This window comes from Saimiri boliviensis, chromosome 2, assembly GCF_048565385.1.
Source record: "Saimiri boliviensis isolate mSaiBol1 chromosome 2, mSaiBol1.pri, whole genome shotgun sequence".
Classification (NCBI taxonomy): Eukaryota; Metazoa; Chordata; class Mammalia; order Primates; family Cebidae; genus Saimiri; species Saimiri boliviensis.
In genome coordinates, this window is record NC_133450.1 from 145,569,158 (window position 1) to 145,585,235 (window position 16,078).

General features: G+C 37.1%; 1 protein-coding gene across 2 annotated transcripts in view; it reads right to left on the reverse strand.

Annotated features, from left to right (window-relative positions):
- Positions 1 to 34: 34 nt before the first annotated feature.
- VPS13A (vacuolar protein sorting 13 homolog A) overlaps positions 35 to 16,078 on the reverse strand; it is a 235,381-nt gene continuing 219,337 nt past the window's right edge. For both annotated transcript variants that reach the window (XM_010341278.3, XM_074394628.1), the window contains 4 exons: positions 13,596 to 13,681; positions 11,009 to 11,132; positions 9,124 to 9,198; positions 35 to 1,556 (listed from right to left, as the gene is read on the reverse strand). In XM_010341278.3, the coding sequence (XP_010339580.2) occupies positions 1,506 to 1,556; positions 9,124 to 9,198; positions 11,009 to 11,132; positions 13,596 to 13,681 (336 nt within the window). In that variant the 3' untranslated portion in view covers positions 35 to 1,505. The remainder of the gene's footprint in view (positions 1,557 to 9,123; positions 9,199 to 11,008; positions 11,133 to 13,595; positions 13,682 to 16,078) is intronic.

Here is a 16,078-nt window from a genome sequence, read left to right on the forward strand (position 1 = left end):
ACACACACTTTCATGTGGTTTGAAACTTGTCAGCTTTTGATTGGTTCAATTTAAGTTCAGTAAAGAAAACATTTAGGGGGAAACTACTGAGAATAAATGTGTTTTAGTAATCAGAGAGAAATCAATAGCATTTAGTAGATCTGGTCAGCAAGAAAATACAATTACAATATAGCATGCTGTTTATTTTAGCTTTTACAACAAAGCAAGGGTTTAAGGAGCCTGAGAAGAATTTCACAACCATTGCCTATACAGAATCTTTAATTAATTCCAAAAACAGTTTATAATAACTTGGTAGCACATACAACATGCATCAAATACTCTGTATTATTCAGTAACTAAATAGGATACTGCATCATTCTCTTCATAGTTCACAATCATACATTCATTCCCTTATACCTGAAACAGTCCTTTTAATATTAAGGTGCAAAGATCTTGGACAAAAACCAAGAAAGAAAACCTCATTTCCTTATTTTTACTAATGTATAGCTGACGATGATTTTTGTGATGAGCTGTAAATTTAAAAGAGTGACTCTCACTTCAGTAACTGTAGAGAAAGCAAACCAGAAATTCTCAATCTACTGGCAACAGGACAGGTTACTGCGTTAGATTTTAGGGTACATACACTTATTTATGAGAGGGACTGTTTGTTGGAAGCATAATTCACTATATCTAAGATGTTGGGAATTTTGTTTATTCCATGATAACAGTGAATGGAAAGTAGGCATTGTTAAGGCTTTAGAAATTCTCCTTTGATATTAACAGTCTATTAAAAACATGACTTGGGTAAACCAAGTAGATCTCATGGAATAGGCTTGAGGAAATGTTTCAAAGACTCTGAAGTTCTCAGAGACATTTTCCCTTTTTTGAGTAGGATACTCACTTCCTAAAGCTTTCTTAAGGGGAGGTTTCAATCTATACTATAAATTATGTTTAAAAAGATTGTTTTTAATCGTGCTATGCATTTTAAGTATAATTCAAACATATCCTTTATACTAAAAATAAGGAAAACAATATCAAAATATTTATCTGTAAAAAGAACTTCCTGATTCTGAAGAAACCACCACCAAAATTCTCTTGATGCCAGTGAGGCAATGTTTGACTTGATTATTTACCCATCACTCAGGGAGTTTGAAGCAAGCATGACAGAAGTTCAAAATGTGAACTAGAAACATTAAACTTGGCTCCATGAGGAGAGGAATTATAGGCAAACTCTCCATCATTACAGAGAAAAACGTGGAGCAAATGTTTAAGATTCATAAATTTTTCTTTTACAAAGTAATTAGAATTATAAATAGATGGATGCTTCAAGCTAGAAAACCAGGTAATCTCTGAAGAATTGAAATATTTTAATCACATAGCTGTTTTACCTGTTTTTTTCTTTTTAGCATTCAGAACACCGGGTACTTGAAATTGTTTCTGTAATATGCTTCCCAAACAGGTTTTGAAAGGTACAATCTAGGAGCTGTAATCACTTATTGCTGTGTGTCTTCAGACAGTGTTCTCTGTTAGGGGCTCGGAGAGGGTTCTCTTGCTTCTTCTAGCTTTGTTAGGATCCACTGAGGTGGGAAAATAAATGAACATTTGCTTACTTCAATGAAATTGCAATGAAACAAAATGTAATGAATGGAGACCCAGAAGTTAGCTTTATAGTTTAGGGAGGTGTATACTGACAGCCAATACATAAAATTCATCCTGCAAAAGAGATTAAATGGCCCAGATGGCTCAGAGACAATGGTACTTGGTTTAATAGTAGGAATGCAGTTTTTCTAAGGTCTTTGGACTTAGATGTTCAAAATGAGCCAGGCTGAGAGAGAAAATTCCTTACAATCTGTACTGACTCTATATCACAAACTTCCATGATTTCATATATAGGATTCTACTAATGGAGTACAAATAAATACAATTCCAGAGAGAGTAGTAGAAGTGACATTCTTGAGCGTTTTAGGTACTCTCACAATATAGTTTCTATTCTAAAATAATTTGAAATTACAAAAATAAAATGTAAATGTAACGTACAACTTTTCTACCAGTGATGTCTATTATTACTGGGCATGGATGACAGATAAAAGCCATGGAGGTGATACAGGGGTTATTCTAGTATATAAAGATTTCACAGGGATGTTTGTGCCTCTTTAAGAGCCTAGTAAGAATAGCCCTAAGATAGGTAGAGAAAGATAACTGAACCTAGTAGCCTTCTCTGGATATTCCTGGCCAAGCAGGAGGATCAAAAACAAACCTTCTGTGATAAAGTCACAGAGTGAAGGAATTAAAAGAAAACTTTATTGCAGATACACTGAAATAGGTGGTACTGTCCGTCAGTGACATGAAAGAAGGTAGTCTAAAAGTCATGCTTATCTGTCTCCCTATTCTAGGTGATAAGCATATGAAGGTGCTGGTCACTTTATTCCTCTTTCTTTATAACGTGCTCCTTTTGTATTTTCTACTGTTAGTGTGTCAGTGTCACCTCCCATCAGAATGTCTGGATAGAAAATTGCACAGCACATGCTAACTTGTCCAAGCTATGTGTATGGGACACTGGGAGAGGCCACTAGTTTGGGTCCCAGTGTGATAGGTGAAGTGGTAAATAGTCATCCACAGGAGGCACAGCAAGACGGCCAAAAGGAGGCAACAAGGGAATGCGGCTCCCAGCAAATGACACAGAGGGCTAGAGGACTTCACGATTCCAAGCAAGGTGCTGGGTTTGCCCGATTGGAGGGTGGGGGACTTCACTCCCCTCGGTGCTCCAATTCAGATCCTGTGCTTACCTTATCCCTCCTGCAACTCGTGGTTCCCGAGCCCCGCCAGACTGAGGGGCACCGTGGATTGTCTATGCAAATGTGAGCAACCTGTTGGCACAAACCTGGGCGGAAGTTTGGACTAACGCCAGCAGGATGGAACTACCCATCCCACAGAAAGAGGCAGAGTTGAAAGCAGGGAAACAGGCCAGGCAGGCCCCACCCCTACAAAACTGAAGCCTATGCACCAGAGAGCTTGGCAGCAAATACACCAGTTTGACCCCAACTGGGAAGATTGAGCTCGAGGAAGGAGAGATACCACTGGGAAGGTAGGGCTAAGTTCACCTGCAAACAAACTCCTGGGGAAGACCACCCACCCAGCAACCTGACTGAATCCGAGGCAGCCCAGTAGTGCCTCTACAGGCCAAAAAAATATATAGCTCCAACCACAACAGAAAGGATACCCACTCAGATTCCTCCCAAAGTCACCAACTTCAAAGACTGAAGGGAGATAAATCCATAACGATGGGAAGAAACCAACACAAAAAGGATGAAATCATCAAAGACCAGAACCCCTCTTCCCCTCCCAGGGATCACAACTCCTCACCATCAAGGGAATAAAACAAGACAGAGAATGAGTTTGACAAACTGACAGAAACAGGCTTCAGAAGGTCGGTAATAACAAACTTCTGTGAGTTAAAAGACCATGTTCTAACCCAATGCAAAGAAATTAAGAACCTTGAAAAAAGGTTAGACAAAATGCTAACTAGAATTACCAGCTTGGAGAAGAAAATAAATGACTTGATGGAGCTGAAAAACACAGCATGAGAACTTCGTGAGGCATACACAAGTTTCAACAGCCGAACTGATCAAGCAGAAGAAAGGATATCAGAGATAGAAGATCAAATCAATGAAATAAAATGAGAAGGCAAGATTAGAGAAAAAACAGTAAAAAGAAACAAAGCCTCCAAGAAATATGGAATTATGTGAAAATACCTAATCTACACTTGATTGGCATACCTGAATGTGACAGGGAGAATGAATCCAAGCTGGAAAACACTCTTCAGGATACTAACCAAGAGAACTTCCCCAACCTAACAAGGCAGGCCAATATTCAAATCCAGGAAATACACAGAACACCACAAAGATACTCCTCAAGAAGAGCAACCTCAAGGCACATAATAAGGGGTGAAACAAAGGAAAAAATCCTAAGGGCAGCCAGAGAGAAAGGTCAAGTCACCCACAAAGGAAATACCATCAGACTCACAGAGGATTTCCTGGCAGAAACACCATAAGCTAGAAGGGAGTGGGGGCCAATATTCAACATCCTTAAAGAAAAGAATTTTCAACCCAGAATTTTCTATCCAGCCAAACTAAGCTTCATAAGTGAAGGAGACATAAAATCCTTTACGGACAAGCAATTGCTGAGAGATTTCATCACTACAAGACCTGCCTTACAAGAGCACCTGAAGGAAGTACTAAACATGGAAAGGAACAACCAGTGCCAGCCACTGCAGAAACATACCAAATGGTAAAGAACCACAACACAATGAAGAAACTGCATCCAACTAATGGGCAAAACAACCAGCCTGTAACAAAATGACAGAATCAAACTCAAACATAACAATACTAACATTGAATGGAAATGGGCTAAATGCCCCAATCAAAAGACACAGACTGGAAAACTGGTTAAAAAGTGAAGACCCATTGGTGTGCTGTATTCAGGAGACCCATCTCACATGCAAAGACTCACACAGACTCAAAGGGGATGGAAGATCTACCAAGCAAATGGAGAGCAAAAAAAAGCAGGGGTAGCAATCCTAGTCTCTGATAAAATGGACTTTAAACCAGCAAAGATCAAAAGAGACAAAAAAGGGTATTACATAATGGTAAAAGGATCAATGGAACAAGAGCTAACTCTCCTAAATATATATGCACCCAATGCAGGAGCACCCAGAGTTCTTAACCTACAAAGAGACTTAGACTCCCGCACAATAATAGTGGGAGACTTTAACACTCCCCTGACAATATTGGACAGATCAATGAGACAGAAAGTCAACAAGGATATCTAGGACTTGAACACAGATACAGACCAAGCGGACCTAATAGACATTTACAGAACACTCACTTCTAATCCACAGAATACACATTCTTCTTAGCACCACATTGCACTTACTCTAAAACTGACCATGTAATTGGAAGTAAATCACTCCTCAGCAAATGCAAAAAAAAGGGAAATCATAAACAGTCTCTCAGACCACAGCACAATCAAATTAGAACTCAGGATTAAAAGAAGCACTCAAAACCGCACCATCACATGGAAACTGAACAACTTGCTCCTGAATGACGAATGGATCAACAATAAAATGAGGGCAGAAATAAAAATGTTCTTTGAAACCAACAAGAACGAAGACACAACGTACCAGATCCTTTGGGACACATTTAAAGCAGTGTCTAGAGGGAAATTTATAGCAATAAATGCCCACATAAGAAACAAGGAAAGATCTAAAATTGACACCCTATCATGAAATTGAAAGAGCTAGAGGAGCAAGGTCAAAAACCTCAAAAGCTAGCAGAAGACAAGAAATAACTAAGATTAGAGCAGAACTGAAGGAGACAGACACAAAAAAATCCTTTAAAAAAAATCAATAAATCCAGGAGCTGGTTTTTTGAAAAGATCAACAAAATAGACTGCTAGCTAGGTGAATAAAAAAGAAAAGAGAAGAATCTAACAGATGCAATAAAAAATGATAAAGGGGAGATCACCACCGACTCCTCAGAAATACAAACTACCGTCAGAGATTACTGCAAACAGCTCTATGCATATAAACCAGTAAATCTGGAAGAAATGGATAAGTTCCTGGATACTTGCACACTCCCAAGACTAAGCCAGGAAGATGCTGAAACCCTAAGTAGACCAATAACAAGGTCTGAAGTCGATGTAGCAATTAACAGCCTACCAACCAAAAAAAAGCCCAGGTCCAGATGGGTTCACAGCTGAATTCTACCAGATGTACAAAGAGGAGCTGGTACCATTCCTGTTGAAACTGTTCCAAACAATACAAAAAGAGGGAATCCTTCCTAACTCTTTCTATGAGACCAATATCATCCTGATACCAAAACCTGCCAGAGACAGAACTAAAAAAGAAAACTACAGGCCAATATCCATGATGAACACTAATGCAAAAATCTTCAATAAAATACTGGCAAACCAAATCCAACAGCACATCAAAAAGTTTATCCACCACAGTCAAGTAGGCTTCATCCTGGGGATGCATAGCTGGTTCAACATATGCAAATCTATAAATGTAATCCACCACATAAACAGAACCAAAGACAAAAACCACATGATTATCTCAATAGATGGAGAAGGCCTTCGAAAAAATTCAACAGTCCCTTATGCTAAAAACTCTCAACAAATTAGGTATCGATGAAATGTATCTCAAAATAATGAAAACTATTTACAACAAACCCACAATCAATATCATACTTAACAGGCAATAACTAGAAGCATTCCCTTTAAACACTGGCACTAGACAAGGATGCCAACTCTCACCCCTCCTATTCAATATAGTATTGGAAGTTCTAGCCAGAGCAATTAGGGAAGAAAAAGAAAGAAAGAGCCTTCAATTAACGAAAAGAAGAAGTCAAATTGTCCCTATTTGTGGATGACACAATCATATATTTAGAAGACCCCATTGTCTCAGCCCAAAACCTCCTTAAGCTGATGAGCAACTTTGGCAAAGTCTCAGGATACAAAATCAATGTGCAGAAATCACAAGCATTTCTACACACCAACAACAGACAAACAGAGAGCCAAATCATAAGAGAACTCCCATTTACAACTGCTACAAAGAGAATAAAATACCTAGGAATACAGCTAACAAAGGATGTAAAAGATCTCTTCAAGGAGGACTACAAACCACTGCTCAAGGAAATAAGACAGGACACAAACAGACTGAAAAACATTCCATGCTCATGGTTAGGAAGAATCAATATTGTGAAAATGGCCATATTGCCCAAAGCAATTTGTAGATTCAATGCTATCCCCATCAAGCTACCATTGACCTTCTTCATAGAACTGGAAAAAAACACTTTAAACTTCATATGGAACCAAAAGAGAGCCCGCATGGTCAAGACAATCCTAAGCAAAAAGAACAAAGCTGGAGGCATCATGCTACCTGACTTCAAACTATACTACAAGGCTAATCAAAACAGCATGGTACTGGTATCAAAACATAGGTATAGACCAATGGAACAGAACAGAGGCCTTGGAGGCAATGCCACACATCTACAACCATCTGATCTTTGACAAAGCAATGAGGAAAGGATTCCCTGTTTAATAAATGGTTTTGGGAAAACTGTCTAGCCATATTCAGGCAGCAGAAACTGGACCCCTTCCTTACACCTTATACAAAAATTAACTCCAGATGGATTAAAGATTTAAACATAAGACCTAACACCATAAAAACCCTAGAAGAAAACCTAGGCAGCACCATTCAGGACATAGGCATAGGCAAGGATTTCATGACTAAAACACCAGAAGCAATGGAAGCAAAAGCCAAAATAGACAAACGGAATCTAATTAAACTCGAGAGTTTCTGCACAGCAAAAGAAACAATCAGTAGAGTGAACTGGCAACCAACAGAATGGGAAAAAATTTTTGCAATCTCTACCCATCTGACAAAAGGCTAATATCCAGAATCTACAAAGAAGTAAAGCAGATTTACAAGAAAAAAATACCCATTCGAAAGTGGGCAAAGGATATGAACAGACACTTTTCAAAAGATATTTATGAGGCCAACAAACATAAAAAATGCTCATCATCATTGGTCATTAGAGAAATGCAAATCAAAACAACATTGAGATACCATCTCATGCCAGTTAGAATGGTGATCATTAAAAAATCTGGAGACAACAGATGCTGGAGAGGATGTGGAGAAAAGGAACACTTTTACACTGTTGGTGGAAGTGTAAATTAGTTCAACCATTGTGGAAGATAGTGTGGCTATTCCTCAAGGATCTAGAAACAAAAATTCCATTTGACCCAGCGATCCCATTACTGGGTATATACCCAAAGGATTATAAATTGTTCTATTATAAAGACACATGCACATGCATGTTCATCACGACACTGATTACAATAGCAAAGACCTGGAACCAACCCAAATGCCCATTAATGATAGGCTGGACAAAGAAAATGTGGCACATATACACCATGGAATACTATGGTAGCCATAAAAAACGATGAGTTCATGTCCTTTGTAGAGACATGGATGATTCTAGAAACCACCATTCTCAGCAAACTGACACAAGAACCGAAAACCAAACACTGCATGTTTTCACTCATAGGCGGGTGATGAACAATAAGAACACTTAGGCACAGGGAAGGGAACAACACTCACAGGGCTAGGTGTGGGGGGAGTGGAGTGGAGAGGAGGGGAGGCACAGCGGGGGGTGGAGAGGATAACAATGGGAGAAATGCCTGATATAGGTGACAGGGTGGGGTTGGGGGGTGGGGGATGGACATAGCAAGCCACCATGGCATGTATGTACTTATGCAACAATCCTGCAGATGCAGGATGTGTACATGTACCCCAGAGAAAAAGTCATCCACAGCCAGGATCAACATAGAGCACTGTATTAGCATAGGAGGCCAGGTTATCTGTCTGAGTCTACGCCTGAGGCCCAGGAATCAATTATAGGAGAAATGCCCTCTTATTTTAAGTTTCACGATATAGTGAATACAACTCAACATTCTGAATAGCACTTCAGTTGTGATCAATGAGGTCAATTGATAGCTTTCATTTTCTTGACAGTGCACATCCTTGTTATTGCCATAATCCCTAAAGTATACACCACGCTTTTCAGTTCACATCATTCCCATTTTGAGGAAACTGAGCTTAGCTGACCCTCCCCAAAATTCCATAATCAAGAAGGACAGAAGCAGTATTCAAATTCAGATTTTCTGCTGGGGTTGGCTCCCTTTGGTCTGTGTCATGCTATGGCAACTTTAAAAAAAATCATGGTAGCTGTGGGGCTACCAAAAATGTGGGGCTATACTTTCCTGCTGGAGCTGATGGATTAACACTAAAACAATTTTTGTTTATTGACTTTTTATTTTAAAAATGTTATAGTTAGCATTTAAAATAAGATGGAGCAATCTGGTTTAAAAAGCAAGTAGGTATGCTGAATTGAATCCAGTAAAAAAAGTTTGGGGAAATTATTATCTAGTTACATATAGTAAAACCTGCCAAAACACAAAAGTAAAACAAAATGAAACAAAAACCTCCCAAACAAAACTTAACTGCCTTAAAAGAGAGTCCACTTACATGGTTTTAAAGTGAGTAGCTCTTATCTATTTAAATAAAAGATTTATCATATTTACCCTGGCATCCTCTGGGGTCCTGAAGTTAATTATTTTTCCAAACTCTCTGGCATGAAATACAGACTTCACTCGTTCCTATAAATGGAGTAAGTAAATTCATTAAAAAGAAAATCTGGTTGTAAAAATCCATAAAGAAATGCCACAAAGCTTTATTACTGTATGCTTAAAGTGTCCATCTTATATAAATCATGCATCTTAAAAAAGACAAGAATGAGGAACCAAGAAGAATCAAAACCAATAGAAAAAAAGACTACATTTTGGCCAGGCATAGTGGCTCACGCCTGTAATTCCAGCACTTTGGGAGGCCAAAGCGGGTAGATCACCCGAGGTCAGGAGTTTGAAACCAGCCTGACCAACCTGGAGAAACCCCATCTCTACTAAAAATACAAGATTAGCCAGGTGTGGTGGCGCATGCCTGTAATCCCAGTTACCTGGATCCCACTTGAACCCAGGAGGTGGAGGCTGCAGTGAGCCGAGATTGCGCCACTGTACTCCAGCCTGGGCAACAAGAGCAAAACTCTGTCTCAAAAAAACCGAAAGACTATATACTATTAATACATGTTCATTATCACTAAAGCTAAGTTAAAAAGCTTAAGGTGATATTTCAATTGCTAAAGCCATAAAGGGTTGACATAAAGGATGGGAAGGAGGTTAAGTCGGGATAGTGCCACTGTTTTTCCTCTTCAAGTAACTTCTTACACAGTTGTTATCTGGCCATAGAATCATGATTGAATCCAGGTTAAAAATAATATACACACGTGTGTGTATGCATATATACATAAACACATAACACGTGTTGGAGTATGTGCATGTGTGCATGCATGTATTTACTTCTGACATTTTAAACCAGTCATATAGTAAGAATATATTTTAGAATCAAAGAGATCAGGTTGGGTCCTCAATTTTCCTCTGTTTATGCACCTTTGGTATTATGTTTAGTATTGGTAGTGGGGAGTATGGACTGTCTAAGAGCATATATTAAGCATTTCAGGGAAAAACAGAAGTGAAACTATTGACAAGGATTATGTTTCTCTGTACGTATGGGTAAGGTCACAGAGAGGCAAAGTGAAGGTTTTACTAGTCTAACATGTTCTGAAAGTAATTCAACTATACATGCAGACTCTAGAAGAAATTAGATTCTTCTAATATATATATTAAAAAAAGGATGAGGCTGGGCCCAGTGGCTCATGTCTAAAATCACAGTACTTTGGGAGGCCAAGGAAGGCAGACTGCTTGAGCCCAGGAATTTGAGACCAGACTGGCCAATCTGGTGAAACACCGTCTATACTAAAAATACAAAAATTAGCCTGACATGGTGGCACACGCCTATCCTAGTGACTCAGGAGGCTGAGGCAGGAGAATTGGTTGAACCTGAGAGGTGGAGGTTGCAGTGATCCGTGAGCATCACTGCACTCCAGCCTGGGTGACAGGGTGAGACTCTGTCACAAAAAAAAAAAAAAAGAATGATTGCAGAATTGTAGATATGAGGTCTCATGAAAAGGTGGAAGGAGAAGAAATCAAAGAGATAAAGTATTAATGTTAGAAAGGGAAAAATATATTTAAAAAGCCAGGAAAGCCCTATGGACTGGAGTACAGGCTAACAGCCACTAACCATTATTTCATATGTGGGAAGGTGGGGTTCAGTCACTGAATATGCATTGAGGGCCCAGGAATATTATTGTGAATGCAATAGCGTGGAAAGCACAGTTTTTCTTGGCCTAGTTTTCTTTTCTTTAAGCCTGGCTAAGATAGCAGGTATAAAGGAAAACCATACCAAGACAATTGACATCTATAAAAGAGGCAGAGCATTACACAAATAAAGAGGACTATTTCAAAACATTATTTTCAGTTCCAGGTTTTCAAAAAATAAATCTATTCAACATACCTTTGCTTCAATGCGCAGTCTTCTCCCGTGAACGATGAATGGTTCTTTGGTAAATTCATCAAAACTATACTGCCACTCACATGTGAGTTGTCCAAATGTTCCCTTTGTTACAAACAATACACCACTGCGGAAACAAAAACAAAAAGAATTTGCTTTAAAATTGAGGCACTTATATACAATAACAACAGGATGCAGATGACCAAAAGTGCAAATGCAATATTCACCAACAGAAACTATATTCTGGGTCATCAAAAGCCTTAATGAATTTAAAAGAACTGAAACCATAAAGTGTATTCTAAGATCATAACAGAACTAAACTAGAAACCAAAACAAAAGGATAACAATAGTATTTTCAAATGCTTAAAAATAACCCTTCCAAATAATCCAGGGGTCAAAGAATCTCAAAGGAAATTAGAAAGTATTTTGAACAGAATGAGAATGAAAATGTAACAATTTGTGGGATGCAGCTAACATAATGCTCAATGGGAAATTTATAGCACAACATATTTATATTAGAAAAACTGAAGCACTTAGAAAATCAAATACGTAAGGCAATTCATAAGAAACAGGATACATTTACAGAACCAATTATCAGCCAAGATTTGCAGGAACTTTCATATAATTAACACATTAGAATACTTTCATTACTAAGGCTCCATGTAACATATTTCCCAACTACATCAAAAAGAAGCTTTTCTAACCATGTTGAACAGAATCATCATGCTGAGGGCCTTGGGATTTTCATAGGTACAATCAAGTCCCATTACTGCCAATTTTAGAGAAAGACTTCAAAAAGCATCATTCTAATTTTTAAATAAATTGTTTTCCCATTTTGAAGAAAAAAGAAATGAAAACGCCTTCTGTCTATAAGAAGTCTATTTAATCCTTCCTTCAAATGTCTTTCTTCTCAATTTTTCTTTCTGATTGAAACATCAATTGTAGGTGCAACCAGAGGTGTCTAGTAGATTGAGTTAAAGAAACATGTGGCTCCTGGCTAGGATGGAAAAGGAGAAAGCTAGCCAGGATTTTCATCTCTCACTTCCATCTTCTGTCCCTCTTCCCCTCTTTTACCAATCCTGGATTACAGGAGCTGATAGAGCAAACCTAGTGGTGTTCCAGGACATCTCCAACCATGTGAAAAATCACAGACAGACTGGCCAACGTAGCAGGTGCTCCCAGTCCTGATCCAAAGATCCTTTATCCTCAAACCTGAAACTTGGAAAGGGAATCCCATGTATAACCACCATGCTTTATTCAACTATAACTAATTCACTTCCCTTACTCTGTCAAGGGACTGTGCCCTCATCTAAAGGAAGTCCACTGAATTGGGAAAAAAATAATGTTTAAAATGTTGCAAGATGTGGAACCAAACTTTGCAACTGATCTTGTTTAATGCTGGTTACCTTTCGTCAATGGGAAAGTGAGTTACTAAAACATGATGTAAAATTTTTATGAGCAAAAATGATGCTGAAGCAACGTCTGTAATTACAAAAGTCTAGAAACAAGTTACATGTAAATTGGTACATAACTCTAAATGAATATTAGGCAGGAATTTATAAATTAAGATCTCTTTACACTGACATGTAATAATGTTCAAAATATATATCTCAAGTAAAAAAATTAAAAGTACATGATGGTTATGTATAAGAGACTTTTATTTGCATTAAAATATGTGTCTGTTTACCTGTAGAGGCATAGAATACTTCAAGAAGTATATAAAGGAACCAAGCAAAAAAATGGGCTGCCTCTTGGAAGGGAACAGAGCGACTAGTATCAGGGATGGAATGAAGTCTTGTGGAAGTTTTCCACTTGGTGTTACTTTTTAAATCAAAAACTTAAAATAGAGCTATATTTCAGAAACTGAGATTAGAACATTAAACGTGAGTGCTTAGTAGTCACCCTGAACCAACACAATGCTTATATAACTTTACCTTTCAATAGTGAACAAAACCATAGATTAACAACCCTTTTCTGGTTAGCTATTACTTCTCCCCACTAGCTGTATTTTCACTCCCCACCGCCCAGAGACTGCCATCTTACTAATGCACTTGCTCATTCCTTCCCTAGTTCAACTATGGCTCCTGCACAGTTGCCCCTCTTAGGCTAGTCCACTGTGTGTTTTTGCACTTACCGCACCACTGTCTGTCTGAAGAAGTCGCTGTAGTATCCAACTAAAATTATATCTGCTGCTTCTAGTATATCCACTTATGTGAATCTATATGTATTCTAACAAACAGATACCACCAGAGGACTGCTGACTTCTGGGATAACCTAGAATTGTGCACTTCTTCAGAGAGGAGAAAGTTTACTTTTAAGAGGACAGTTTTATGGAATTTCTCCATCCATTTGAATTGGTTGAGACAAAAACTAAAATATTTATGTCTGTGCATGACTGTGTTTATCTGTATGCATGCACAAAGCTATGCATGAAATTTATGTAATGTTTAGGGAGTTAGGCTTGTGGAGCAAGAGGAGCCAAGAATCAGTATGACTATGTAGAACAAAAGGTGAGTAACAAACCTTCACCTCATGAGTGGCTGTCGGTTAACCACTTATCAAATTACATAAGAGAAAGAAAGCAAGTTACCGTCTGGTTATCATCAGCATATCTGTTTTATTGATCATGACATGGGTAAAATATTTGTATTTTGCAAATCTTCCATTTTCCATGACCTAAAAGAAAAAAGTGAGAGACAATGAGAAAATTGATAATATTCCTATTGTAATGCAAACAATGCCTTATAATCCTCTAACAACCATTTCTCAATGGGGGCAAACCATTAATATACAGAAAACTGATTTAATTAAACATGCATCACATAAATTACTAATTAGTTTCTTCCTTGTCCTAGAAATTCCGTATAGCTCTTACAAACATGCTTTTCTTTTGTCAATCTCACAACTCATTAAATAATAAGGAGCAGAGAGTTTCTGGACAAACAGGGACCCCAAGGTTTACTTAGCCTTTGGAACAATCTTTATTTTCAAGACTGTTGAAACACTGTCTATCCATGCATTGTCTGTTAACAATCATTTGCTTCAAAAAATGTAAATATAACCACATGAAGAAAATAGTTATTTTTAATTCTATTTTCAGTAATATTTGCTCTGAGGATGGAGTTACTTCAGCTAAAGTATATAGCAGGCTAGCCTACTATTTTTACAGGCAAGGCAAGCAGTGTAATTATGACTAAGAGCCCTCAAGAAGAGGCATGCTATGAATTTAGCCAAAATGTGAGAAATCATAAAGAAATTTCAAGAAAAGGAAATAAAAGTTTTAGAAAACTGTGTTTCATGAAGCTGTACCAAAAACCAAAAATTATTTAGCTTAGAAGAAAGCTACGAAGTGACTTCATGATAATCTTGGTATAGAAAGTTGATAGTTTTCATTTTTATCTAAGAAAGAATTTAAAAAATGACTAAAATAACAGGATGAATCATACAGATTAACTGCATGGAAGAAGTTTCTAACTTCAACAATTATACAATACTGAGGAAAAAAATACTATTTAATGAAGTAGGTAGGACAAATAAATGCTAATACTTTGTATTAGAAATGAAAAAAGGACCTAACTACAGATTCAGAAAAAATCGATATGAATTGGAGTAGTTCTCCCTTATCTGCAGGGGGATATATTCCTAGAACTCCAGTGGGTGCCTGAAACCATAGATAGCACTGAACCCTATATATATTCTATGACCTATGATAAAGGTTAATTTATAAATTAGGCACAGTAAGAGATTAACAACAACCAATAATAAAATAGAACAATTATACTGTAATAAAAGTTATGTGAAGGTTTATTTCTGAAATTTTCCATTTAGTATTTTCAAACCATGGTTGGCCATGAGTAACTGAAACTGCAGAAAGCAACTGTGGATGTAACAGGACCACCGTATTAGATAATTTATCAATTATGCAAATAATTTTGAAAACTTAGATGAAATGAACTATGTTTTAAGAAATATAATTAAGAGAAAGAAGCATCATGAGTTGAAATTATTTGCAGATGACAGCACATCTGGAAAATCCAAGCCCACAAAACCCAGTAATCAATTTGGAAATGGAAAAGAAAGAAATCCTGTTTACAAAATAAAAAAGATAAATATTTACATAAAAGTTTAATAAATAATGGGCAGAACACAGGTGATAAAAGCCTTATCACTCTATTCAGGGGAGTAAAAGAAATTTTGAAAATGGAAATCCATGTCTTATTCTTAGATATAAAAATTTACGATAAGATGTTATTGATTCCCAATTTTTACACACACAGGTATACCCATGCCTGCGCACACACACACACACATTTCATGTGATCCCAAGATGGTGGTTTTTGAAGCACGGGGTAAAAGGTAAGAGCGATTTGTAAAAATTATACTAAAAAGAAAAATATGTAGTAATATCCAGTAAGAAGAATGATTAAAAACTATCTAGCAGACATTAATATAATTTATAAAGTTGCAGTAGTCAAACAGTTTGATGCTGGTAAAGTATATGCAGATATATCAAAGGAAGAATACAGATTACAGAAACTGACCACTGTGCATATAGGACATTACAAAATCCTATCCAATTACGGAAATTCATTAAATCAAGACACCACTTCCAATTAGTAGGTAAATACATGCATTATCAAATAAATGGTGTTTTAGGTAACTCACTGGCTAAAGCTGTATCTTTCACTCCTTATATCCAATAAATTCTAGATGGATCAGTAACTTAAGTATACTAAATGACTATAAAAGCACTAGAAAAAGTAACATTTAATAATCAAAGCAGGAAAGGCCAAAATATAACAAAGTCCATAAAACACAACATTAAAAAAAAACTGTTAAGTACACAGAACTTAACCATTACTGAATGGCAAAACGATAAGCAAATAAACAGTAGTAAAGCAAAATAACACAAAAATCAAAGGACAAATTGTGAAAATACTTGTCAATACAGAGATATAATTTCAAAATATAGATAATTCTAGCAATTTGAAGAAACCAATAGAAAAAAATGATTAAAGTAGTAGAAAAATGTGTGAAGAATATGAACAGGTAGTTGAGAAAAACACAAAAATA